Raw genomic sequence first — 24,013 nt, 5'->3', positions numbered from 1 at the left:
CTCTTTCTCAGATGAGAAGAGTAAGGGCCCGAGAGGTCAGAGCATTCACCTCTGGTCACACAGGCCGACAGGGCAAGCTCAGGCTGGAAGCTAGTTCTCCGCAAATTCTCTGAACAGGTCTGTCTTGTTGACTTGGGCAGTCCGGGTTGGCCTGGGAAGAGCTGAAGATGGCAGATTGGGTTGGCTTTGAGCCTCCAGCCTCAGCTCCAGCCAACAGGTATGACCACTGCCCTCCAGGCAGGCATGAGTCAGTGCTATGGACTTTCTGGAAGGGTGGCTGGAGGCAGGTGGAGGGAGCCCCAGAGTTGTCAGTGTTCTGAGGCTACTCTAAGGTCTCAGGGGGCCCAGGGCCCTCGGTCTCACTTACGAGAAGCGGGCAATACTGTCTGAGGCCAGAGCTCCAGAGCCAGGCAGGACCAGGAGCTGGGCCCCTCAGGTAGCCCGCGACCTTCCCAGGAAGAGGATGAGTGGTGGAAGAGGGCCGCGCTGAGTTGGCATCACGTAAATGGGTGGTGCAGGGGTGGGAAGGAGGGCCTCTGTGCTTGCATTCAACAATGAGAGTCAGTGGATAAAGGCCCAGAACCAGACCCCGGAGCGGGATCAGGAGGTGTGGAGGGAGGCCCTGAGAATGCAGGTAGCCTCAGCCTGGGTTTGGGAGGCAGACTGAAGGAACACATCAAGGAGATCTCTGTGCCAGGCATCTGGGTGGGGACCCTCTCCTGCACCCCCACCTCTATGATTATCAGACTCCTCCCATACCACCCCTTAGAGCTTGTCCTGCCCCAGACAGAAGAGACTTCTCCTCCGGTTTCCTCCAACATGAAGCAAAGGGAGAGCCAATAGCCAAGTCCTCACCCCCTGAACTAGGAACCAGACCCGGGCTTCTGAGAAGGGTCAGTCTAGGGGCCTCAAGTCTAGAGCACAAGTGAGCCCCTCTCTCACGAGCTCATCATTCTTAGCACCATCTCCTCTAAGAACAGCCTGTGGGGTAAAGACATAGGATCCTGCTGGACTTCAGGCCCTAACCAGTAGCTCCTGATGAGGTGTGGCTGCCCCCACGTTGTATTAATGGAGGCAAGGTATGGAGAGTAAGGGAGGTGACCGTTCCCATCCTGCCCCCACGTTGTATTAATAGAGGCAAGGTATGGAGTTAGGTAAGGGAGGTGACCGTTCCCATCCTGCCCCCACGTTGTATTAATAGAGGCAAGGTATGGAGTTAGGTAAGGGAGGTGACCGTTCCCATCCTGCCCCCACGTTGTATTAATAGAGGCAAGGTATGGAGTTAGGTAAGGGAGGTGACCGTTCCCATCCTGCCCCCACGTTGTATTAATAGAGGCAAGGTATGGAGTTAGGTAAGGGAGGTGACCGTTCCCATCCTGCCCCCACGTTGTATTAATAGAGGCAAGGTATGGAGAGTAAAGGAGGTGACCGTTCCCATCCTGCCCCATGCTGGTCAGGCGCACTGGAGCATCACATTCAGAGCCAGTCCCTACATGGGGAGAGCAGCCCAGATGGTGAGGGGCTCAGAACTGGGTCATCCTCATATGTTCATGCTGCCAGGATTGCTGGCCTATGGGAGGGATCACAAGCAGTTCGTCCCAGTAGATCCTGAGCCTGTGGGCAGCCTGAGCCCCTTTTGGGGTTCCGGGAGGGGAGAAGCGTAGGACAGGCACAGGCAGAAGGAGCCAGCAGTAGATGAGAAAAGTGAGACACTGAGGAGTTTCACAGCAAGGTCAGACCCTGGACCACGTGGTTCCAGAGTCGGTGCCCTTGACTGCAGCTCTGGCCAGCTCCTCACGAGAGCGGCTCAGATGCTCAGATCCCCAGATCCCCGTCCCCTGGCAGAACCTGCAAGCCAAAGTGGCCATCTCTTAGAAACCATGAAGGGGAGGACACTGCGGCTCAGAGGGGCTAAGGGTTCCAGCCGTGCAGCTGGGCAGGACAGAGCCAGGATTCTGGCTCCAGTGAGGGAGGGGAGTGCCCTCAGTGGGAGGCGCAGCTGTTAAGTCTAGAACGTGGCCGGAGAGAGAGAATACCTCCAGCACGGCAGCCTGGGCCACTGGGTTCTCAGCTGCACCCAGCAATTGCTTTTTGTAATAGTCACCCCAGTCCCTGAGCACAGGTGAAGAACAGAGTAAGTATGTTTACTTTAAAGAGGCCCCAAAACGTGTAACCAATTGTAGACTCCCATTATAATCAGTTAAAATTGGGTTTGCAGGTTAAAGTGATAAATTTCAATTATCTGGGAGACTTACATGAAACATCTGAGGACCCAGCGTGGGGTGCAGCATGGCAGCTTACCTCAGGCCCCGGGACCCTGCTTGCGGCAAGGCTGATGGGGTGCCGCGCGCCACGCTGGTCAGCTCCAGGTCTTCAATCAAGCCCCCCTCCCTGGAGCATGCTTAGGATAGCTGGAGCATTCCGCTCCTCTTGCTGCTGCTAACAGATGCCCACAATCTCAGTTGCTTAAGACAACGCACGTTTATTATCTTCTGTAGGTCAGAAATTTGACCTGGGGCTCACTGGGCTAAATTCAAGATGTCGGCAGGGTTGTTTCCTTCTGGAGGCCCCAGGGGCGCATCCCCTTCCTTGCCTTTCCAGCTTCTAGAGCTGCCCACATTGCTTGTCCCGCGGTCCCTTCTCCACCTTCAGAGCCAGCAGCCTGACCCGCCCCAGTCCACACAGCTCTGTTTCTGACCCATCTCTGCCGCCTCCCTCGGTTACTCTCAAGGACCCCTGTGATCACGTTGGGCCCCTCCAGATAATCCAGGATAATTTCCCGTCTCATGGTCCTTCAGCAGATCTGCAGAATCCCTTCTGCCAGGTAGGGTCACAGTTTCTGGGGATTAGGATGTGGGCATTTTAAGGGGGCATTATTCTGCCTAAAACAGATAGTTCTACTTGGGCTGAAGGGACCCTCCGTTAGGGCAGAGCCCACACCTGCCCTTTTCACTGGCTGAGCCCCAGGACCACGAGCCTCCTCTGAAACCAGTCCTGAAGGTGTGGGATGCACCCCACCCCCTTCATGGAGGCTCCGCTGGCTGCCCCAGCTGTGGGCACCCACTCTTCCTCAGGCAGCCTTGGGGGTGTATCTTCAGCCCATTCCTTCTGCCCTGGCTCTCTCGCCTCACCAGTACCGCTCAACCCCTCTAGAGTTTACAAGGGACTTTCCAGGCAGCTTTCCAGTGAGTCTCCCCCACAGCCCTGGGAGGCAGCTGTCCCCACTTCACAGATGAAGACCCTGAGGCCCTGAGAAGGGAGGCCACATAGCCAATGAGTAAAGCCTGGGCCAAAGTCCCAGCCCTGTGGACTCCCAAGTCCAGGGCCCCAAGTTAGGAGCAGAACAGGCCTGAGGGATGCGGCTCTGCAGGCCCAGTAGCATTTCTGGCTGTGATGTTCCTCCTGTGGGCACGACATCAGCAGAACTCACAGCCAGCCCATTTCAGGGGTCCCACCACGCCCATGAGAGCAGTGGGGCCTGAGCTGCAGGCTAGGGACCCCAATCTGAGTCGACCCTCAGCCCGAGCTCCCTCTGGGCCTTGCACTCTGCCCCGTGTTTACCTCAACCTCACAGCCACCCTGAGAGCAGTGTGAGTGTTTTAGAGATGATGACATGGGGGCACAGAAAGGCAGCTGGGAACTCCTCTCCCCACACCCCTGAGGCTGCTCCTGCCTGGCTGCCTGAACTGCTCCACCTTGTCCGATATGGGCCCAACCTTCTCTGCCTCGTCTCTGGATCTGGCCAGGAGTGGGTGCTTGGCAATGCTTACGGAGGTCAGAGCAAAGAGGAACACTGCCCAAGAAGCAGTGCCTGGCCTGAGGGGACCTTGGGTTCCAGCAGGGACAGGACCCCCTGAGCCTTGCCTGTCCCTCCGTACCATTACAGCCATCTTCGTGAGTGTTCCCCAGGCCGGTGCCAGACAGAGCCTGGGAGCAGTCGCAGCATCTGTGACTCCCTTGATCAGCAGACACTACCTGGGCATCTCCCAGGAGACAGGGCCCTAGACCTGCAGGAGCCCCCAGGCGTCCAGAGGAGAGGGAAAAGCTTCAGTCATGGAGCGAGGCCTGGGTACCAGTTCTGTCCACTCCGTGGAAGCTTTGCTTTCTCAGGCGAGTTTTTTTAACTTCCCTCAGCCTGTTTCCTCAGCTGTAATATGGCGATTGTGATAGTGTGTACTTCCTATCGATTTGAGGATGAAATGAGCGACTAAGTGGCAGGTGCTTAGCATGGCACCAGGCACGTAGGAAGCACTCACTGTGCGTCAGCTGTGTGACGCAGTTGGGGCACTGAGGTGCAAAGCACCAGAAAGGGAAGCCGCCAGGGACGGATCTGCAGGTGAGCAGGCAGGGCCGGGTGGAGTCCCAGGCTTCCCCTGGCTTTTCCCCGCCCTTCTGCCCCTAGACCTGTCTCCCCAGCCATCCCGCCATCTCTGTCCTGCCCACCCCCAGCCAAGCCCTCTGCGCCGCATGACTGCACTCAGGGACCACTGTCCTGCTGGCAGGGGGAGAAGGGAGGAGCTTTCCCACTGCAGCTCATGGGGCTACAGCCTCACCCCTCTGAGCCCCGGGTTTCCCGACCCCCAAATGGCCATGACCTGCTTCACCCTGCCAGGCTCAAAGGAGCTGGAAGTGAGAGAAAGGATGGAAGGGCCCAGCACACAGGCCAGAGCTTGGTAAGGGGCTGCTCATCCTGAGAAAAGCAGGCAGAGAGGCTGCAGAACTGGGAGGCCAGGGAAGACCAAGGAGAGTGGAGGCCGCTGTGGAAATGGTGGCTGACACTTAGGGGGCACACACTGTGTCCCACACTGTCCCCAGCCTCATTTACACAGCCACCCTGAGCAGCATGGCCAATGTCACTTCTCATCTGGACATATGCATTCCTGCTTCTCCCCCTAGTTCCCCTCCACCCTAGCTCCCCTCCACCCTGCCTGCACCTCCTCTTCTGCAGCGACCATCTCCAGGGTCTTGGGTGTCCCTGATTTCACCAATCTATGTCCCAACCCCCACCCCGCACATTCACCCACTCCTGGAAGCCACCCTCTGCCTGTTCCTCTGGCCCTGCATGCTGAGCCTTTCCTGGACTCCCTGCCTCCAGGGGTCACACCCTCATCTCTCTACCCAGGTGCCATCTTGGGTGGTTCTACCTGGCAAAGGTTGCCTTTTGCTTGTCCAAACCTCACTGGACCTTCCTCCTCTCCCCTGTCCCACCACTCACCCTTCCTCCACCAGCACCCCCTGACTGGGGGCAGAAGCTAGGTCTTTGCCAGCTTGGTGCCCCCCCCTCAGGGCACAGCACAGGGCCTTTCCCAGAGCAGGAACGTGGGTGAGGCTAGTTGGCTCAGCACTTGAATGAAGGCTTCCTGGAGGAGGTGCCGGGGGATGGATGGGGCCTCAGTACCCAGGCAGGCAGGTATCCAGCTCAGAGAGAGGGCAGGCCCCGGAGCCTGGACGTGCTTGGAAGTGGAAAGGGACTCAGGCAGGTCTGAGTGCTGGTGAGGGAAGTGATGACATGGGGCAGCTCCCCAGGCCCAGTGCTCAGCAGATGGCCTGGCTGAAGGAAAGCAGGGGCAAGCCCCTCTCAAGTCGTGGACTCCCTGCCCACTGAGCTCCAGGGACTGGGCTCCTGTTAGAGAAGGATCAGGTGGTCAGGCTACACCTCAGTCACTGGACTGGCTCCAAATATGGCTGGTGTCTGGTCAGCTGGGGCCCCCAGCCGGGTTGAGTCCTGGGCCCTGCCTTCAATTGAGTCCCTCACTGTCTCGCACGCACAGCTGGGGCTTGTAGGGGGAGGTAGGTGATGGCGACTCAGCTGTGCCGAGGGCTGGAGTGTGGGTGGAGTCGCAGTGCCAGGCAGGGCTTAGTAGAGAAAAGACGAGGGCTCAGGGCATTGCCCGGCCCAGATGGGAGGCTGAAGCCTAGAGGGGATGTGGCCCACCCAAGGCCACCTTGTGTGTTCAGCCCTGACACTCTTGGGTGGCCCTACCCCTTGCCCCCCAGCTTCCCTCCCACTGTACTCCATCCCAATGGAGATGGGGCACACTTGGCCCCCATCTGCTCCTTTTGGTCCTCAACTCTCATCTAATGTTTAAACATCCAAGACCACATCTCACTGCCTCCCTGTTTCCTCTCCCCTGAATTCTGGCCCAGCCTCCCTGTCTCCCAGCCCCACCAGCTGTGAGGCCACGGCCAGAGCCCTCTTTGGCACAAATCTGAATGGGCTCCAGCCCTGCCTTAATCCTCCCCTAGGTTTCTTGGCCACTGGTCTAAGTGGGCCCCAAAGCCCCAAAGCCCTTCAAGATGCAACCTCAGTGCCCTCTGTGACCTCCTGACATTTTTGCTAATCCAGTCCTGACCCCCCTGGCCCTGCAGGCCGACATGGTAATACCGATGTCCACTGGAGCTGTAATAGAAGGTGCCCGAGAACAGGGCACCCTCTTCACCTGCATTCTCAAGAGGAGCCCAAGTGTAAAAACAGGCCCGACCGGGCCCCTCTGCCACCCTGCCTGCTGGCTCCCTCTCACCCCACCTACCTGGGGGGCGACGGCCTGCTCCTCCTGCTGGCCCTCCCCATCCAAGCCACACTTGCCTCTCTCTAGCTGGATCCAGCTAAGGGCAGGCCAGGTGGTGGCTGCAGGCCAAGGTTAGCCCTGACTTGACTGAGGAGTAGCAGGCAGCTCCCAGCAGCTCCCAGCAGCTCCCAGCTTCCTGAGGCGAGATTTCCCGGTCTGACCCAAGGACGGTGGGTAGTTTCAAGTTGCTCAGCCAGGCTGTATCATTGCTCTAAGGACTGTGCATTTGTTCTTAGAGCAGAGAAATCCGTGGTTGGAGCTTCACTCCAGTCAAGCACATGGTGATTCCTTTCTGGTTATCCTGAGCCAGATTCTAGAGTCAGACCCGGGTTCTGTCCTGGCTTCCCCAGTCACTAGCTCCGCCAGCACCCCAGGGCCAGCTCACATCTGAGCTTCAGTTTCTCATTTACAGAGATGGTTTCTAGTCTCTGGAGAAGCTTAGCTGAGGCACTAGACAGGCTGCACCTGGCCCTGTGTGTGGCCCGTAGCAGGTGCTCAGCCACTTTCCATCCTTTCCTTCTTCGCCATCATCAGCCATGAGCATGTCACTAGGGCACTCTGGAATGCCAGGGTGGAACAAAAGCTTGACGGCAAGTCCCAGACAGTGAGACAAGAAGCCCGGAGCCGGCCTGGCCTTGGTCAGGTCATATTGGTGGGCTGACGGGAGCCCTAGAGACCCAGCAGGATTAATAGCGCCTGGTGCCTATAACCCGGACCCCTCCAGGAGGCCTGCACAGCTCCCAGGCTGAAGCTCGGGAGAGGGACAGGGAGAGAGCATAGACACAGGCTCCAGGTGCCAGCTACTCCCTGCCCCACCCCCATCCCCACGAAGTCACACGGTGGGAGGGTGGCAGTGGGGAGCGTACCACTGCTGGAGGCCCACCTGGAAGCAGAGGTTTGTGCTCAGGCACTGGGCACTGCCTCCTTCTGCCCCAGGTTGTTGTTTAATCTGTCCTCAGCCACATCTCCGGGCAGCCCACAGAAACCTGGAGCAAGGCTTCCCTCTGTTGAGCAGCCTCCAGGCTGGGCTGTTTGTATAACCAGACATGTTCAATGTTCCTGGCAACCTGCAAGGTTTAGTGTTACAGATAAGGAAACTGAAGCTCAGAGAGGTGAAAGCAGCTCGTCCAGTTCCCTCTACCCCACACCCCTCCCCCTCCAGGGGCAGGCAGGTGATAGCTCTGCCTCCCCAGGCTTTGCACAGGGCCTGGCATGAGCATGCTCAGTGAGTGTGAGCTGCTGTGGATCAGATCCCCAAGCCTCCCTGGGCACACACAGCTGGAGGGGCCGCCTGGTACACAGGAAGAGCACTGGCCCAGCTGCTTCCCAGCTTCATGCCCTCACCAGCTCCTTCCCCTTGCCACATCTCAATCCCCCAAGCCTCCTGGGGCACAGCTGTGATGCCTCTTGTGGGTGGGCCCCAGGGATCCCACCCACAGGGGAGCCCCCTTGTCTGCCCTAAGCACCCTTCGCTGAGGATCCAGGGTACAGGCAGGACGTGAAGGAGGCAGGGCAGGGGGAGACTGGCCGCTGGAGGCCCTGCTCCTGCCACCTGCTTTAATACGAAACCTCCCTGTCCTCCATGGGGCACTCGGGACCCCTCAAACCAAGTGAGGAGACCTCTCCTGAGGTCGGCTTGTCTTGCTTCTGGGTGGGCATCTTCTATATACCTGGTGCCACCAGCCCTCAGGCCTCCCTGCAGCCCCCACACCACAGTCCTGCAGGGCACCGTCCCTCCATCCCAGTGGCTTCTGCTTTCTGAGCAGGTGTAGGAACCCCCACCCACCCACTAGTCACGAGAGAAGGTGGCTTGCCACACTCCTAGCGCATCCTGGAATTGGGGCCCCATCTGCTGCCTTGGAAGACAGTGCCACTGACAATAATTTGCCTCGCAAATTGTTCCCCAAGCAGCGCGGTTCTCAGGTAGACAGAGGCCCTGAGGATGGTGCAGGCGTGTGGGCCTTTTATTTCAGCAGGGCCGGGCGGGCTAAAGTCAACAGAGGGCCAAAATGGGCCTCAGAGTCATGGGGCTGTGTGCTAAAAAGGCAGAGTCCAGGAGACCCCGGGCTGCCTCAGAGGCCTGGGTGGCCCTTGGGGATCACGGGCGTTGGAGCCCCGCAGCCTTAGACGCAAGCAGTGCTGGCTCTGGAGGAGCCTGCCGGGGCCTCCTGTCCCACGTTCTCCTTGAGAGCTGCTTCCTTGTCAGGGCTGCAGCCCTGGCCTCCGCAGTCGCCCTGCATCCAGCCACACTGAGCCCCACCCCACCTGCGCCACCACCTGCATGCGCTGTCACCAGCGTGTCCCCAGGCAGCCCTGGGGCAGACCCAGCCGCCACCCCCTCAGCAGACAGGTCTCAGGATGACCATTTGCCCAGCGGAGGTAGAGGCAGGCGGGGAGGCGTGGTCAGGACCAGGCGTGGCCCTCTGCTGAGGGGGTCAAGTCCCCTCCACCACCCCCTGCTGACTGTCAGAGGCGCCAGGGAGGCCACATTCGTGGTGCCCAGCACAGCGCTGGCCGTAAGCCTGCTGCACAACACTACTGACGGGCCACAGGGCCTCCCCAGAGTTCAGAGGGCCCCTTGGGAGACAGGCCAGCCAGGGAGACCAGGGCCACTGCATCAGGGGCTTGCCAGGGAGCATGGCGTGGCTTTTATCCCAAAGCGATGGGAGCCATGGAGGGTTCAGCAGCCAGCTGTGGGAAGATGGTCAGAGGTCAGAGGTCCCCAGATCTGCCGGAAGGGCCGGCCAATCCCTCTTCACCGCAGCTTCGGTTGATTCTAGGGACAGAAGGGCAGGTGGGCCAGCCCTGATTGAGGGATCAGCAGGTTCTGGCGAGGACCCCGGGCTGCCCCCATCATCAGAGTAGGCCACTGAGGGGCAGGGTGGAGGAAGGGATGGCAGGGCCTTTGTGGGACGCTGGGCCCACACCAGACCCACCGGATCAGAGCCTCTGCCCTGGTGAAAAGCCTGTCCCTTCTGTCCACCACACGGTGACTGAGACTGTCCTTTAAGGACCTTGTCCCAGACCTGGGGCAGCATAAGCAGGCAGTGCCAACCCAAAGGCCAGCAGTGGCTGCGGCTGTTCCCAGGCATCCTTCTGTCCTCGCCCCTGCTTCCCTCTGTCAGAGCGATGTTCAGGCACAACACAGGCGGGAAACCCAGGGCCTAGAGAGGGGAGGGTCCTTTGCCCACAGTCCCCCCGTGTGCTGGTACTGAGCCTGGCACCCACGCCCACCTCCCATTGTGCACCACAGAGCACCCTTGTGCCCTGCACAGCGCAGCACCGCACTGCCTCCTCCACCAGGGGCACGTTCGCCCTTCAGTCCTGCCCACCTCATGTCCCAGCTCACTCTCCCTTCCAGATCCAACAGAGGGTAGGGTCCCAGTCCCCTGGCTTGGTTCTGTTTCTCGTGGGGCCTCCAGAGTCCCTGCTCATTAATCTACTCATTGAGCACAACTCATTAGGCACCTCCACTGTGCTGGTCACCTTGACGCTGCCCTGCCTGAAGAGCGTGTGGTCAGTGGGAGAGGCCTCCGCACACACAGACAGTGCTGCCCTATGGAGCAGAATCCCAGGGCAAGGCTCGGGACAGCTTTTGGGGAGGCAGGTGGGGCCTGCTGTGTCCTGAAGAGTTGGTTATTCAAGGCCAAGGGGGACGCCCTGTAGAACCCTGAGGAACTGTGCTAGGGTGTGGCGGGGCATGGGCTGGGAGGTGGGCAGTGTGAGAGGAAGGCGCAGACCCAGGAGAGAAAGGCAAGGTCTGGGCCTTATTTCGTGCCCCCGCCACTCCATAAGCTGTTGACACCTGGGGCATGTCACATTCATCTCTGTAGCTCCCCTCTCCCGGCCACCTAGCACCGTGAAATTGACCCGCCTGTGAAGACCAGGGGCTGTGTCCAAGGCGCATCCTAGCAGGGCAGAGAAGTTCAGATAACAATCATTGAATGAGATAGCAACTGCCTGTGGGTGCTGAGTCTCCATAGGCAGAGCTTCCAAGAATAGCACCAACAGTGAGAGTGTGGACCCAATCGCAGAGCGGCTTCCAAAGCACGGTCGCATCCACTGTTCTGCCTGGGCCTTGCAAGAACTGTGTGGTAAATATGATCATCTCCATGCTACACATCCAGAAGCTGACTTTGAGAAGCCAAGGGACTTGCCCGTGGTCTCACAGCCGGCATGTGGAACCCTGTCATTCTGCCTCCATAGCGCCTGTCCCTTCTGCCCACCACACGGTGACTGAGACTGTCCTTTAAGGACCTTGTCCCGGACCCGGGGCAGCGTAAGCAGGCAGTGCCAACCCAAAGCTCAGCAGCGGCTGCAGCTGTTCCCAGGCATCCTTCTGTCCTCGCCCCTGCTTCCCTCTGTCAGAGCACTGGCAGGCTGCATGCAGGGTCCAGTGGAGCGCCCGGCCTCCCCTGCAGGGCCTGGCCCAAAGCAGGAGCTCCCCAGAGAGAGACCAAAGGCCAGACCTTTTAACTTGTCTGAGATTTTCCCCACACGCTTTCGAGCCCCAGCCAGCCCTGTGCCTGGCTTCCCTCCTCCTTGGCCACCCTGGCCCTACAGGGTGAGCGCTCTCCCCACCAGCTGGAGGAGGAAGCCGGGGCACCAGGGGGTGCAGACCTCACGGTGAGGATCCCATCAAAGCCCTGATTCTCTGGCCTTGTCCGGCTTACTCATCAGCTTGGAGTGTTGCAACCCAGGGTTCAAATACTGGCTCCTCCCAATAGCTGTGTGACCTGAACACGGCCAGCTTCTAGGGTGTGCGGCATGTGCGGTGGCCCAGGACCCCGCCCTTAGAAGGGCCCACGATTGGTTTCGTGTTCTGTCTCTTGTCTTGAAATTCTTAGCAATTTTTGAACAAGGCCATTCCATTTTTATTTTGCACTGGGTTCCACAAATGATGTAGCCATTCCTGCCTGGACAGGCAATGTAACTTCTCCATGCCTCCAGGGCCTGTCTGCTTTGGCACTTCTGTGTGCCCCGTGGGGCTGCTGTGAGGCCTGCTGAGGTTCATGGATGACAGGTGCCTTGTCCACTACAAAGGGCTGTATTGTTCCGTGATCTCTCCAGGTGGAGAGAGAAAGCCTCTAGACAAGAGCTCTGTAGCTCCTGGACAAAGCTCCTGGAGGCTGCGCTGCGTCCTCCTCCGCTTCCCAGTCCCAGGCGCCTGAGCCGCCCTCCACAAGTGTGTTTCGGGGTGGGGGAGATTCCTCATGAGGCCATAATGTCAGCCCCTGGGAGGCGGCAGAGGCCGAGATGGGACCCAGAGAAGGCCCATGGGTGAGGAGGAGGAAGGCCCAGAGCCCACGCCCAACCTCCCCACCGGGCAGAGATGCCACTGTCACAGCCTCCGGGCCCCGTTTGCCGCTTGTATTTGGAGGGGCCCCGTGGTAAAGGCGGCCTGGCCTGCTTTCTTAGTCTCTGAGACAGCCGTGGCCTAATACCAGGTCTGGGTGGCCTCTGGTCCTGAGGAACAGGAGAAGTGAGGCTGTTTTTTGAGGCTCTCAGAGATGGGGGAGCTGGAGCGATGGCCAGGCTAGTTGCCATGGAAGGCAGGGGCCTCCTCAGCAGCAGCACCGGAGCCTCTGCTTGGAGACTCCCAGGGACGCGGCGCTCGGCCCCACCAGGCCCTCCTGTCCTGTCATTGTAGACTTCAGTCCCCAGCCCTCACTTCAGCCCAAAGGACCTAGGTCAGTTTCATTGTTGCTCCCTCTACCCATCTTGCATTTATAGTGAACCTCTAAAAACCTCACAATATGGCTGAGGTGGGCACCGCAGAAATGGCCATCCCTGTGCTGTAGAGGAGGGATGGAGGCCCAGGCAAGAGGCTGCAGCCTGCCCCAGGCCCCGAAGCGGAAAGAGGTGAGGGTGGGCCCAAGGCCAGACTGCTCCCTCCACTTGACCCTCCCTGCCTGCACAGGGCCTGGCAGAGAACGTCCCGGGGACTGCTGGCTCCCAGCGCTCTTACGTGAGCCTGACATGGGCACGTTTCTCTGGCTGCCCAGGATGAGGCAGTGGTCTGGAGGAGGGACCATGGGAGGCAGTGACAGTCACAGGAGGACAGCAGTGGTCTGGCCACAGTAAGAGCAGGGGCTAGAGCTGGGAAGTGCTGGGGAAGCAGCAGGCCCAGGCCCTGGGTCCCAGGGAGAGAGGCGGGGGTTCCTCGTCTTCGGCTTGGGGCAGGTAGGGATAGCATTCCTGCAGACAGGGAGCACTGGAGGAGGAGCTGCTAGAGGAGGATGATGAAGAGTCCAGTGGCACATGCTTGGTGGTAGGGCCCTGGAGCTGCCAGGTGGGTCACTGTCCGCAAGGAGCCAAGGGGGTTAGACTCCGATGGAGCAGGTCCCCTCCAGCTCTGCCATTGAGGCTGCACAGCCTTGGGCCGAGTTCCTGATGCTCGGTACCGGATCCTCTTCAGGGAAGAGAAGGGCACAGGAGCCAGGAGGCTGGGAACATGAGAGTGGGAGGTGGAGCAGGGCCCGGCCTTGGTGACCACGTGGCCCCTGCTGTGGAGCGGGGTGGTCAGCACCCAAGAACAGGCCCTAAGGGACTAAGAGCCCCTTGTTCAAAGCCTGATGTTTACATACCAGCCATAGACTGAGGCAACTCGGGAACTCAAGCTGCCTCGTCCAGAGAGCGGGTGACCTTTCAGGTGGAGCTTCCAAGTCCCATTAGGGATTTCAGGGAAGAGAAGAGCCTCCAGGATTCTTGGAGTCTGTTTGGCCGGGTCCGTTTCTCAGGGTCACTGCCCCTAGCGCCTGCACCACACCTCACCTCCCCCTCCGCAGAGACCCAGTGCCCTCAGCCCTGAGTTTTCGGCGCCTGTCTCCCCCACCCTCTGCACCCTGCCACGCTCCCCCACCTCTCCAAGGCCTGAGCCTTAATTACCTCCACCTGGAAAACAGGCACATTCTCTGCCCGCCTCTCCAGAGGGGCTCTCTCACAGGAAAAACTGAGAGGGCAGGAGGGGGGCCCATTGGCTCCTGGATTCGGGGGTGGGAGGCAGGAAGGGAGCCCATTGGCTCCTGGATTCGGGGGTGGGAGGCAGAAGGGGAGCCCATTGGCTCCTGGATTGGGCGTGGGAGGCAGGAGTTCCCTCTCTGGTTGTCAGCCCAGGGAGGAAACTAACAAGCCAGGCGCTTGTAAGCGGGTTGATTTGACCCTAACCTCCGCCCTGGAAGAGAAGGCTCGTCCTTATTTACAGGTGTGAGTGTGGAGGTGCAGCCCCAAGGTGTGGCTGCCTGGGTGGCTCCGTGAGTGACAGCCAGCACTCATTCCCTGGCCTGCCCACCTCCACTGTCCCAGTAGATGGCCCAGAGGGCATAAGCCGGCCAAGTGCCAGTCATACCACCTGCATGAGCCTAAGGGAGGATGACACCTTCCCTCCGTGTCTGGGGTATCAGGGAGGCTCCTTGCGGAGGTGGGCTCTGAGCCAAGCCTTGAAGGATGAATAGGAGGGAGGCCTCCAAGCCCTGGGACCAGCACACTGCCGTGGCAGGAGGTGGGAGGGCAAAAGACTGGTTCATAGAAACCACCCATGCCCAGCTGAGGTCCAGGATTTGAGGAGACACACAGAGGACGAGCCAGGAAGAGTGTCAGGGTCAAGACCACCCACCTTCCACTGGCAGCCGCAGCTCATCCTACGGCGGTGAGGGCTCAGCCATGACCATGAGGAGGACGCCCACCACTGCAGCCCTGCAGAATCTCAGATGCACACTCGCACACACACACAGAGGGGAACATGAGGTTTCCCTCTCCCCCTGCACACCCCTACAAGGTGAAGTTCAAAGGAAAGGCACCATGCATTTCATTTAATTAGCATCAGGGAGTCCTGACAGCTGAGGGTATATATTCATTGATTCCCCCCAGCCTGCAGAAATGCAGACCCCACAGCACAGGAACAGAGTAAACCCATTAGGGAGACTCTTGACGGAGAAGGCACACCAGGGCCAGGAGTCCAGGTGATGCCAAGGCGAAGGCAGGCAGGGGGATCCAGTTTGTAAGAGATGGGCGCCCATTGGCTTTCCGCCTCTTAGCAAGGCAAAGAGGGACGCCCATGCAGCCACAGTTTCCACAAGATAAAAGCCTGCCAGATGCTCAGGAAGAAACCCAGGTGGCAGAGACCCAAGGGCTGGACCAGCCCCCAGCATCCTGGTGTGCCAGCTCTGCCAGCCCCTCCTCCAGGCCTGAGGGGGATCACTCACGGCATGACGGCTTCAATGACCTCGGTTATGCCCTGAGCCACTCTAGCCCCTTTGAATTTTGGAGAAAAAAAAAAAAGCACTAGACAAGCTTCAAGTGGACAAAAACCAGATGCCTTTGGTGTATCACTCAGTGAGAACAGATGTTGGGCTGAAAGCCTCATCAAGGTGATGGATGGTGTGCGAGCCCTTGGAACCTACCCCTCGGCTCCCTGGCCAGGGCCACAAGCCAGTCCATACTGAGATGCATTTGGGGGCTCCAGTCACCTCCAAGTAACCTCTAGCCTGGACTTGGAGTCTGAGTCCAGGCAGGTCAAAGTTTTAGGAAACCAGCCTCGGGCAGTTAAATACAGCCAGGCCAGTCTGGCCCCAGATAGTAGTTTTGACCCTGTTGGCAGCAGCCTCTGTATAAGCACAGCCCTGTGCAGTTTGCAGACAGTGTACTCATCCCTCACCACATGCAACCCCACAGGAATGGTGTCATTCCCCCATTTCACAGATGGGGAGCTTGAGGCTCAAAGAGGCAGCACAGCTTCCCTAGAGTCCCACAGCCAGAGAGTATATCAGAGCCAGAGCTTGAACCCAGATCTCCTGTCTCATAGAAGATCTTTCCACCGAAGGGGAAAGCCAGTGGCTTCTGTCCAAGGAGTCTGAGGTCTCTGTCTCTTTCCCTCCCCAGAGACGTGTGCAGTCAATAACGGAGGCTGTGACCGGACGTGCAAGGACACAGCCACTGGCGTGCGATGCAGCTGCCCCGTTGGATTCACACTGCAGCCGGATGGGAAGACATGCAAAGGTCAGCATGTGGAGCTGTGTGGGTGCTCCTGCCTGTCCTGGCCTGGCCAAGAGCCTCCGTGTGCTCGCATAGCCGGTCCCAGGGCTGGGCTGAACGGGGGCCACGTGTGGCTGTGGGAAAGGACACGTGGCAATCATTTGCTTTGCTGTTGGAGAGGCTAGGAAGAGGGAGGGCTGGCCAGCAGCAGGGTCCCCAGCAGAGTTCGAGAGAACACAGGTCCCACGGCACATCGGCAGGTTCCTGGGCCAAAAAGGCACTGATGTCAGAGAATTTGGCTGCACACTGGGTTAAACAGTTAAGCCAGCATCTCTACTGTGGGACTTCCTGGGCCCTCAGTGATAGTGTGGCTTCCCAAGGCGCGTAGAATGTGGCACGTTTCCGAACCCCTTGACCTTTGGTTGCAGTGGGTCTTGCAGAGCTGGTGGGGACAGTGTGGTGTACGGCCATCTGGGACACACAGGTCTACTCATGCCAGGAAAAATAAGGACAGTGTGTCACTACCGGGGGGGGCGAGGCTAGGGGGATCCCATCTGAAAAGATAAGTACTCAGGACTTCAGCTTGCCATCGGAAAATGAGGAGTCAGGAAGACCTGAGAGTGACAGTGGTTCAAGGAAGGAGGGACAGGGCTGGGCTGCTGGTGGCCGGCAGTGAGGGAAGGCAGAGGTGTATCCTCCCACTTGTCCCCTGAGTCACCCCACAAAGACTTACTGAGTACCTCCTGGGTCGAGGGGACCCTCAGGCAACAGGAAGCCCAGGGAGCTGGGAGAGGAGAGCTGGGTGGGCTCTCGAGACAGCCCTGCAGATGAGGAGGTCCAGCTACCCCCAAAGGACAGACGGAGCCCCAAGAAGCTGTGGGCCCTGGGGCAGGGTGTTAGGCCTGAGTGCCGGAGCCCTCTGTGCAGAAGGGTGAGGGGCAGCGCTCAGTGCCCCCAGCATCGCTCCAGACCACCCTCCAAACGCCCCCACCCCAGCGCTGGGCAGTACCCCCACACTTTGCCAGGAAGGGAGAGCCCAGAGAGCAGGGCGTGGAGGGGAGAGGAACTGGAACTTCCAAAGTCCCGTCGGGGAAAATATTGAAAGTGGAGGTTAGGGTGACTTAAAATAGCTTGAGGTGGACTTTTTTTAAGCCTGTAAAATTAAATGTATTTTTGTACAGTGTATGACTTCTTCCTTGCCAACTTGCTGGGAAGAACCGAGTGATTATTGACAGAAATAACAGTGCTTCCGCCTGTCTATTTGAAAATAAAGCCCTTCTGTGGCCGCCGCTCAGCCTGTTAATAGCCTTGGTGCGTTCCTGGCAGGCAAGTGGGCAGGTGGGTGGCATCTGAGTCCTCGCCACATGACTCAGTGCCAGGAGTGACTGGCCGAGGAAGCCCAAGGTCTGCGCAGATCTGGGCATCTTCACAGCCCAGCGATAGCACAGCCTGCCAGCATTTGCCTTCGGAGGGCCAGAGGGGCAGGCAGAGCTTAATTCCTCGGGCAAGGCTGGGGCTGCTGGAATGGGGTCTGGAGGCCAGGAGCCACCCTGTCTGGGCCAGAAAGGGGCCTGCTGCAGGGCAGGCATGTGGCCCAAGAGGGGGCTACTGGGATTGGGGCTCCCACTGCTGCCCCTAACCATCCCTCGGTAGCCCAAGGGACACTCGTTTCCTCCCGCTCTGGTTCTGGCTCTGGGGGTAGGGTGGCGCTCAGGAGTGATGTCCACAGCTCCAAGGCAACCCCCCAAGCCCCCCACGCAACCACATTTCCTTTGCTCTTCAAACGGTCAGGGCGCTTTCACCAGGCTGCCCCACTCGGCCCTTTGGCCAAACCTCCTCCATGGACGCCCAGCCCTGGGCCTGTGGCTGCACTCAGAGCTCTTAGGGCCCTGGCTCCCACTGGCCAAGGTCAGAGATCATCTCACTCGCTCACGGAACAGGTATGTTTTCTGGGCTCCTATTGTATGCGGGTTCCAGTGAGACAGGATGAATAAAAGACACGGCTCCTGCCTGTAGGGGCCCTCTACTGAGTGCGGAAGACAGGGTTTCATTTTTAAAATCACTAAGATAATTGAATATTACAGGCTGCTTGGTGTGGGATAGAGAAGTTCAGTATGGCAGGAGGTTGGGGGAGGCCGCGGAGGGCTGAGGGGAAGAGGCATTTATCAGGCAATGATGGGGGCAGGGGAGGCATTTTCAGCACTGTGACTGTTGCCAGAGGCCTGTGGGTTCAAGGACCTGGGACTGGGAAGGATGCAAAGGAGGCGGGCCAGATGGCGCAAGGCCCAGCACTACCCTACAAGCTTGGCCAGGTCCCAGTCAGCACTGGGCAGGGGAGGCTCACGCCCAGGTTTTCATTTTGAACGACCCTGGCCACAGTGGGGTCACAGTAGGGTCTGGAAGAGCAGCCAGGCACAGCTGCTGTCACTCAGGCTCATGGCAGTGCCAAGGCAGGACTGGCAGCAGACATAGAGAAGGCAGAGACTAGACATGTCCATAGATGCCCACATTTCAGCACCAAGGGACTGGCTAGAACTGCCCACAGGACCACCTCAGGGAGCCTGAGAAACCAGACGGTGGCCTCCAGCCCCAGGGTTGGTGTCGTTGGTGTGTTCCCAGCCCTGGCTGGAGAGGCACAGGCAGGAGGATTCCCAACAAATTGAAGACCCTGGCCCCAGGGTTTGGTTCCTCGGTCAGGTGCACACCCTGATCTTGGCAGGGTCTGGGGAGGATCTCAAAGGAGGGAGTTCAAAGGCTCCATGTTTTCTGAAAGCCAAAATGTCAATGTTAAGCAAGAGGAGTGGCTGGAGAACAAAGGTCACAGCGGGCTTGGACAACCCAGGGCTGCAAACCCCGGGCAGGTGGGGGTCACGTGGGCAGTAGAGGCAGGGCTGGGAAAGTTGGGAGGTTTTGTCTAAATGTCGGGGACGAGGGGGGCCTGGAAGATGTGCCTAAGCCCTCGTCTCAAGGGCTCCCTGCTGGGTACCATGCCCGTTTGGTGTTGGGAGGCGGTTATCTTGCTAATCGGTCCCTCCAAGAGGAAGGGGGTTCTGGGCCTCAAGAATAAGGATGCAGGACTGCTGCTTGCAGTTGGCAAGTGAGGAGTCGGGAGGGTGGAAAAGTGACTGTAGCTGAAGGAAGCAGGGAAGGGCTGGGCTGCCGGTGGCTGGCAGCGAGAGAAAGCAGACGTGTACCTTCCCTTCCTCCGTGGGAGCCTGCATTTCCCTCAGGGACACCGGCCCCTCTTCCCAGCATCTCCAGAACAATCTGGGAGAACCCCCCACCTACCGCCTGTTTCCTCTCCTCCCTCTGCAGTGCTCTGGGCCAGGCAGGCCACAGCCAGGGCTTTTACCTGACTGGGAGCAATGGTGGCCCTCGAGTGACCGCCACCTGGCCAGCCCCGCCCAGCAGCTGGCCCTCCCTGCTGGGCACTCCAGGATGATGCCAGCCCATGACCCTGTGCCCTCCCTCTGCTCCCACCCAAAAGCCCTCCCCTCCATGGTCCCCCACTTGAGATGGGCAGGAGAGAGCCAGAGCCAGTGTCCTGTGCATCCCTATAGCTCACCCCATAGCCCTGCCCCCGTGCACACGCACTCAAGCTCCAACCCTGGGTGATGCACCCAAATAGTCCACTCAGTGGCCCAAGACCCCACCCTTCCCTCAGCCCTCAGACCCGCTCCATTGTCTGGAATCACCCTGACCCATTCCTTCATTCGGTGAGCGTTCCTAGACACTCACGCTGGGCCCTGGGGCACCAGACAGGAACAGCCACCCCCAAGTCTGTGTCCCAAGGCCCTCTCATGCCCCCAAAAACAGGTCCCATGAAGAGGGAGCTACTGGCTCTGGAAAAACACTGGGAAAGGCTTTCTGGAAGGGCCGTTTTTCCCAGGGCTGGGGTCAGCAGGGGAGAGGGGGGCTGTGGCTGTACTGGGTGCGGTCGCTGGAGTCCAGGCTGCCAGGGCAGGAGCCAAGCAGGCTGGAGAGAGGAGGCAAGGCAGCCTGGCCGGGCTGGAAGGGAAGCGCTGGGAGCCTCTGCAGAGGGAGGGCCCACATCCTAGCAGACTCAGGAGCCTCAGAATGCTGGCCAGCAGGCAGGGACTCGGCCAGATTTGTGTGTGGAAGGTGGTGCTGGCTGCCTGGTTGGGGGCGGTGGAGTGGGAACCGAGGAAGGAGCGGAAGGGCAGAGAGGTGCAGAAGCTGCACCCCAGAGGCCATGAGCCCAGCACCCCCTTCACTATATCCTGAGGTAGTGTGAGGAGGGGGCTTCCCTCCATCCCGACCCCCAGGCAGCCAGCTACACCAGCCTGGGCCTCAGGCAAACATGCCTCCCTCTGCCTGTCTGGTTGCTATGGCAGCCCATTAGCAGACAGACCCAGATGGGGCAGGGGATGGGGCTGGGGGTTCTGGAAGGCCTGGGACTCCACTGAGGAGGCAGGAGTGGTGAGAATGATCACGTGCTGCCCCTGTCTGCTTAGCAGCCTCAGCTCATTTCAGTTTGCTAAGGATGCTGGGAGAGGCAATGCTAGCAGAGGCACCATTTAGCAGCCCGGTTTGCAGATGGGACCCTAAGGCTCAGAGAGGTGCCTTTCCCTGCCCAACATCACACAGCCAACTGAGGCAGAGCCAAGATGGGCCTCTGTTCTTCTACCTGAGACTTCTATCTAGAAATTCCCCATCTGCCTATAATCCCGGGGCTGGGGGGGAGGGAATGATAGAGATTCCTAAGCCTCCGCCCTGGACCAGCACAGCTGGGCTTCGTATCTCTCTTGGTGGCTGCAGGGCCAGCATGATGTGCTGCAGCAGGCCTGTCTCTGGGTTCGGACGGTGCTGGCTGAGACCCGGCTCCTGCGTGTAGTGCTGTGACCTCATCTGTAAAATGGGAGCCCTGCTGTCTGGGTTATTTTGAAGGTCACATGAGATGATACCAGAAAGTACATGCCATGTCCCTCCCCGAGGCTCCCAGAGAGCCATGTGGGCATCTCAGCCCCGCACTCCTCTAACATTCTTGACCAGAGATTTGACCTCTAATAGCCTGGTTTTGTCATCGTTGGGGGATGTTCCCTGGGAACACTGCTTTAGGACTTTGGGCAGGTATCGAGTCCAGCCTGTTTGGTTTGAAGAAAAAAAAGTGAGAGTGACATGGGCCGACCTGAGGTCGGAGTAGCAGTGCCAGGAACAAGTTGCCTCTACTGGGCTCAGTGCCATCTGTAAAGTGGGGGCAGGCTTACCTTCCACACAGAGCGGTGCCAGTGACACCGGACAGGGCCCTCAGATACCTGGCTCAGCAACCATGCCCAGGACGGGCTCTGCAGATGCTGGAATCTGCATCTGGCAGGTCTGCTGAGACGTGGCCGGTGACCAACAGGAGCTGCTCTTCCCATTGTCCTCCCTGGAAGGGCCTCTTCCACTGCCTCCTTTTTGCTTCTCCAAGTCAGGGTGAGACCACCGTCCTGAAAGCCAGTACTGATTATTATTATTATTATTATTATTTGAGATGGAGTTTTACTCTTGTTGCACAGGCTGGAGTGCAGTGGCACGATTTTGGCTCACCGCAACCTCCACCTCCTGGGTTCAAGCAATTCTCCTGCCTCAGCTTCCCGGGTAGCTGGGATTACAGGCATGTGCCACCACACCCAGCTAATTTTGTATTTTTAGTAGAGATGGGATTTCTCCATGTTGGTCAGGCTGCTCTCGAACTCCCAACCTCAGGTGATCCGCCTGCCTCAGCCTTCTAAAGTGCTGGGATTACAGGCATGAGCCACCGTGCCCGGCCAGCACTGATTTTTTTTTTAAGCCACCCTGCAGTGTAGAAATAAAACCTCTTATTTTTGTTACTCATTGCTGGAGAGAGTCTGGAGGGGGTGGCCAGCATGGGGGCCTGGAGGTCGGGACCCAAGAGGAATTTGGGAGTAGCTGAGACTGTGTCCCTTGGAGAAGAGGCCCCTTGGGGACAGGGACCTCTAATGGCACAGAATGCTAGGCTGGCCCAGAGCCTAAGGGCAAAGCCTAGATGGGCCCCACAAGGAGGCAGGAGCATGGGGGCTCACAGGGGTCAGGGCTGTGTTTAGGGTGAGGAAGACATCTGTGAGGCATTGGCCAGCAGGCCATGCTGGGAGGGAGAAAGTTCCCTGTCCCTGGAGGTGTGCAAGCAGAGGCTGACTGGCAGAGTTGCTCAGGATGACATCATTTATTACACGGGATTGGGCCAGGCAACCTTCGGAGCATACTACAACTCATTCACTGTTAAGCAAAGAAGCAGCTCAAACAAACAGCGGGGGAGTCAGGCTGGGAAAGCGGGGAGCGTCAGGCCCGCTGCATAGCCCAGCTCCCCACTTACCTTTTGAAGCCTCTTGAACCAGGTGCTTTCCCTCTCTAAGCCTCAGTCTACTCCTCAAACAGAGACAAAAACGCCTACTTTTTGAAAAAAGTTTCTTGAGCGCTGACCAAGCACCGGCACCGTGGAAATGTTTTTTCACCTAGTGCTCGTGATGTCCTTCAAAATGGGTGCACTTCCTGTCCTCGCTCTGCAGGCAGGAGGCCAAGGCTCAGGGGTCCAGGAGCTCGCCAAGGTCACCAGAAGTAGTGCCTGCCTGCTCCAGCCTCCCTTCTGGCCAGGCGGCCCCCCTGAACCTGCAGATGAGAGGACATGGGAGAGTCGTTGTCCCTGCTTTCTTGCCGGGCACAGCAGCCATCAGTTCCTCTCTACTCAATGTCTCACGTCCCAGGCTTGCCAAGTCTCAGGGGAAGTGGTGAAGCTTGGGGAGCTGGCCCTTCCCAGTACAACCCAGCCCCAACCCTGACCTGTGCGAGACAGGGCCCCCACCCCTCTGCACAGCTGGGGAGCCAGCAGCCAGCCTGGGAAGTGGGCACCAGGCAAGTCAGGGCAGTGTCATCCCCCGCCGCTAGCCTGCCGTCCCCTCGCTGGTCACACAAGCTGATTCTCCTGGCTCTCACTCCTCCATGCCCCTTGGCTCCCACAGACATCAACGAGTGCCTGGTCAACAACGGAGGCTGCGACCACTTCTGCCGCAACACCGTGGGCAGCTTCGAGTGCGGCTGCCGGAAGGGCTACAAACTGCTCACCGACGAGCGCACCTGCCAGGGTGAGCCCCTGCCATGCCCCAGGTGGCCCTTGGGCCCAGCGGGATTGTGCCCCTTCCTCTCCTGGGGTGACACGGGCTCCTAGGAGGGGAGGGGAGTGCGGATGGGGCTGGGCCCGAGGGAATGGGGTTCTTTATGACTCTAGGGGACATCCAGTCCAATCTGTTCCTTTTATTGATGGGACACTGAGGCTGGGGAGGGCTTCAGCACATGTCCCAGGTAGCAGAGGGAGCCGGTGGCCGAGCTCATCAGCTCACCCAGCCCCTCCCTCCCCGTGTGGCCCACGGGCCTCCCAGCATCGAACTCCTCTGGCTTCGGAGGTGGGATGCTGCCATCTGTTGGAAAGCGTTGCACATTGCAGGCAGGCGCTCTCGAACAATCCTCACCTGCTGGGAACAAGGATAATGAGGAGGAGGGGTCTGCGCAGAAGCCAAGAATCCCGGCCTAGGAAGAGTCTAGTGGTATCCAGGATGCAGTGGGAGCCCAGAGGCTGGCAGTGCAGAGCGGGGTCGGGGAAGGCTACGGGGAGGGTCCGTTGGTGAAATGCTTGAGGGGTGAGTAGGGATTTTCCAGGAGGAGCCAGGGAGGTAAACCCACCCAGGAGATGGCACTGCTGGCCTTAGGGGACCACAGGAACTTGGTGGGGCCGGATGAGGCCATGAGGAAGGAGACAGGTGCCCTGTGGGCCCCACACTGGGAGAAAGTGCAGGAGGTGGGGCACCCCATGTAGCAGGGCAGGGGCTGTCTTTCCCTGACGATTATCCAGCTGTGCTCTGGTGGTTTTTTGCCCGCGGGGTACCAGCAGTTGCAGGCAGCATGTGGCCTTGTCTGGGTACCGGGCTGTGCTTCTGCCTGTCAGTGCAGCTCAGGGGCTGGCACAGGGCAGGGTGAGGCCCTGAGGAGCGAGGGCTGTTCTCCCACAAGGTCCCTGAGGAATGTAAAAGCAGGAGGCTGGCGAGAGTGGGGCCAGGGCCTGCCGTCCTCAGAATCATGTGTGCCCCAGGCCAGCCGCTGCCTTCCCCAGGCTCAGCCTCTTCGTCCCTGGACGGGCATCCTGGCCCTGTCTTCTCCTCAGGGCCTGAGGTCTGGTCAGGAACACAGTGTCTGTCCAGGCCCTATCAGGGTTCCTCTGACTTTGACTTTGTTTCTCTATTGGCCTTGCCAAGTTCTGCAGAGGGCTGAGGAGAGCCCTTGACCTTGCATCCCAGCTGCCCCTGAAAGAGGCAGGCAGCTGTGGAGGAGGAGGTGAGATCGCTTGTGAGGACCTGTCCTCACCCACCCCACCACCACCTGTATCTTTTCCACCCCCTTCCAGGCTCATCTTTCTGAGGCCTTGGGGCTCTGGGCTCCACAGGTCCAGCAGGGAAGGG

At 59.2% G+C, this 24,013-nt stretch overlaps 1 protein-coding gene across 2 annotated transcripts in view; it reads left to right on the top strand.

The window, feature by feature from the left end:
• Positions 1-24,013, top strand: part of SCUBE1 (signal peptide, CUB domain and EGF like domain containing 1) — a 151,712-nt gene that overhangs the window by 88,228 nt on the left and 39,471 nt on the right. For both annotated transcript variants that reach the window (XM_054543755.2, XM_024239891.3), the window contains 2 exons: positions 15,450-15,566; positions 22,523-22,645. In XM_054543755.2, the coding sequence (XP_054399730.1) occupies positions 15,450-15,566; positions 22,523-22,645 (240 nt within the window). The remainder of the gene's footprint in view (positions 1-15,449; positions 15,567-22,522; positions 22,646-24,013) is intronic.

The sequence above is a fragment of the Pongo abelii genome, chromosome 23 (genome assembly GCF_028885655.2).
Source record: "Pongo abelii isolate AG06213 chromosome 23, NHGRI_mPonAbe1-v2.0_pri, whole genome shotgun sequence".
NCBI lineage: Eukaryota > Metazoa > Chordata > Mammalia > Primates > Hominidae > Pongo > Pongo abelii.
Note: the sequence above shows the minus strand (reverse complement) of the source record. Positions and strands in the feature narration are given on the sequence as shown.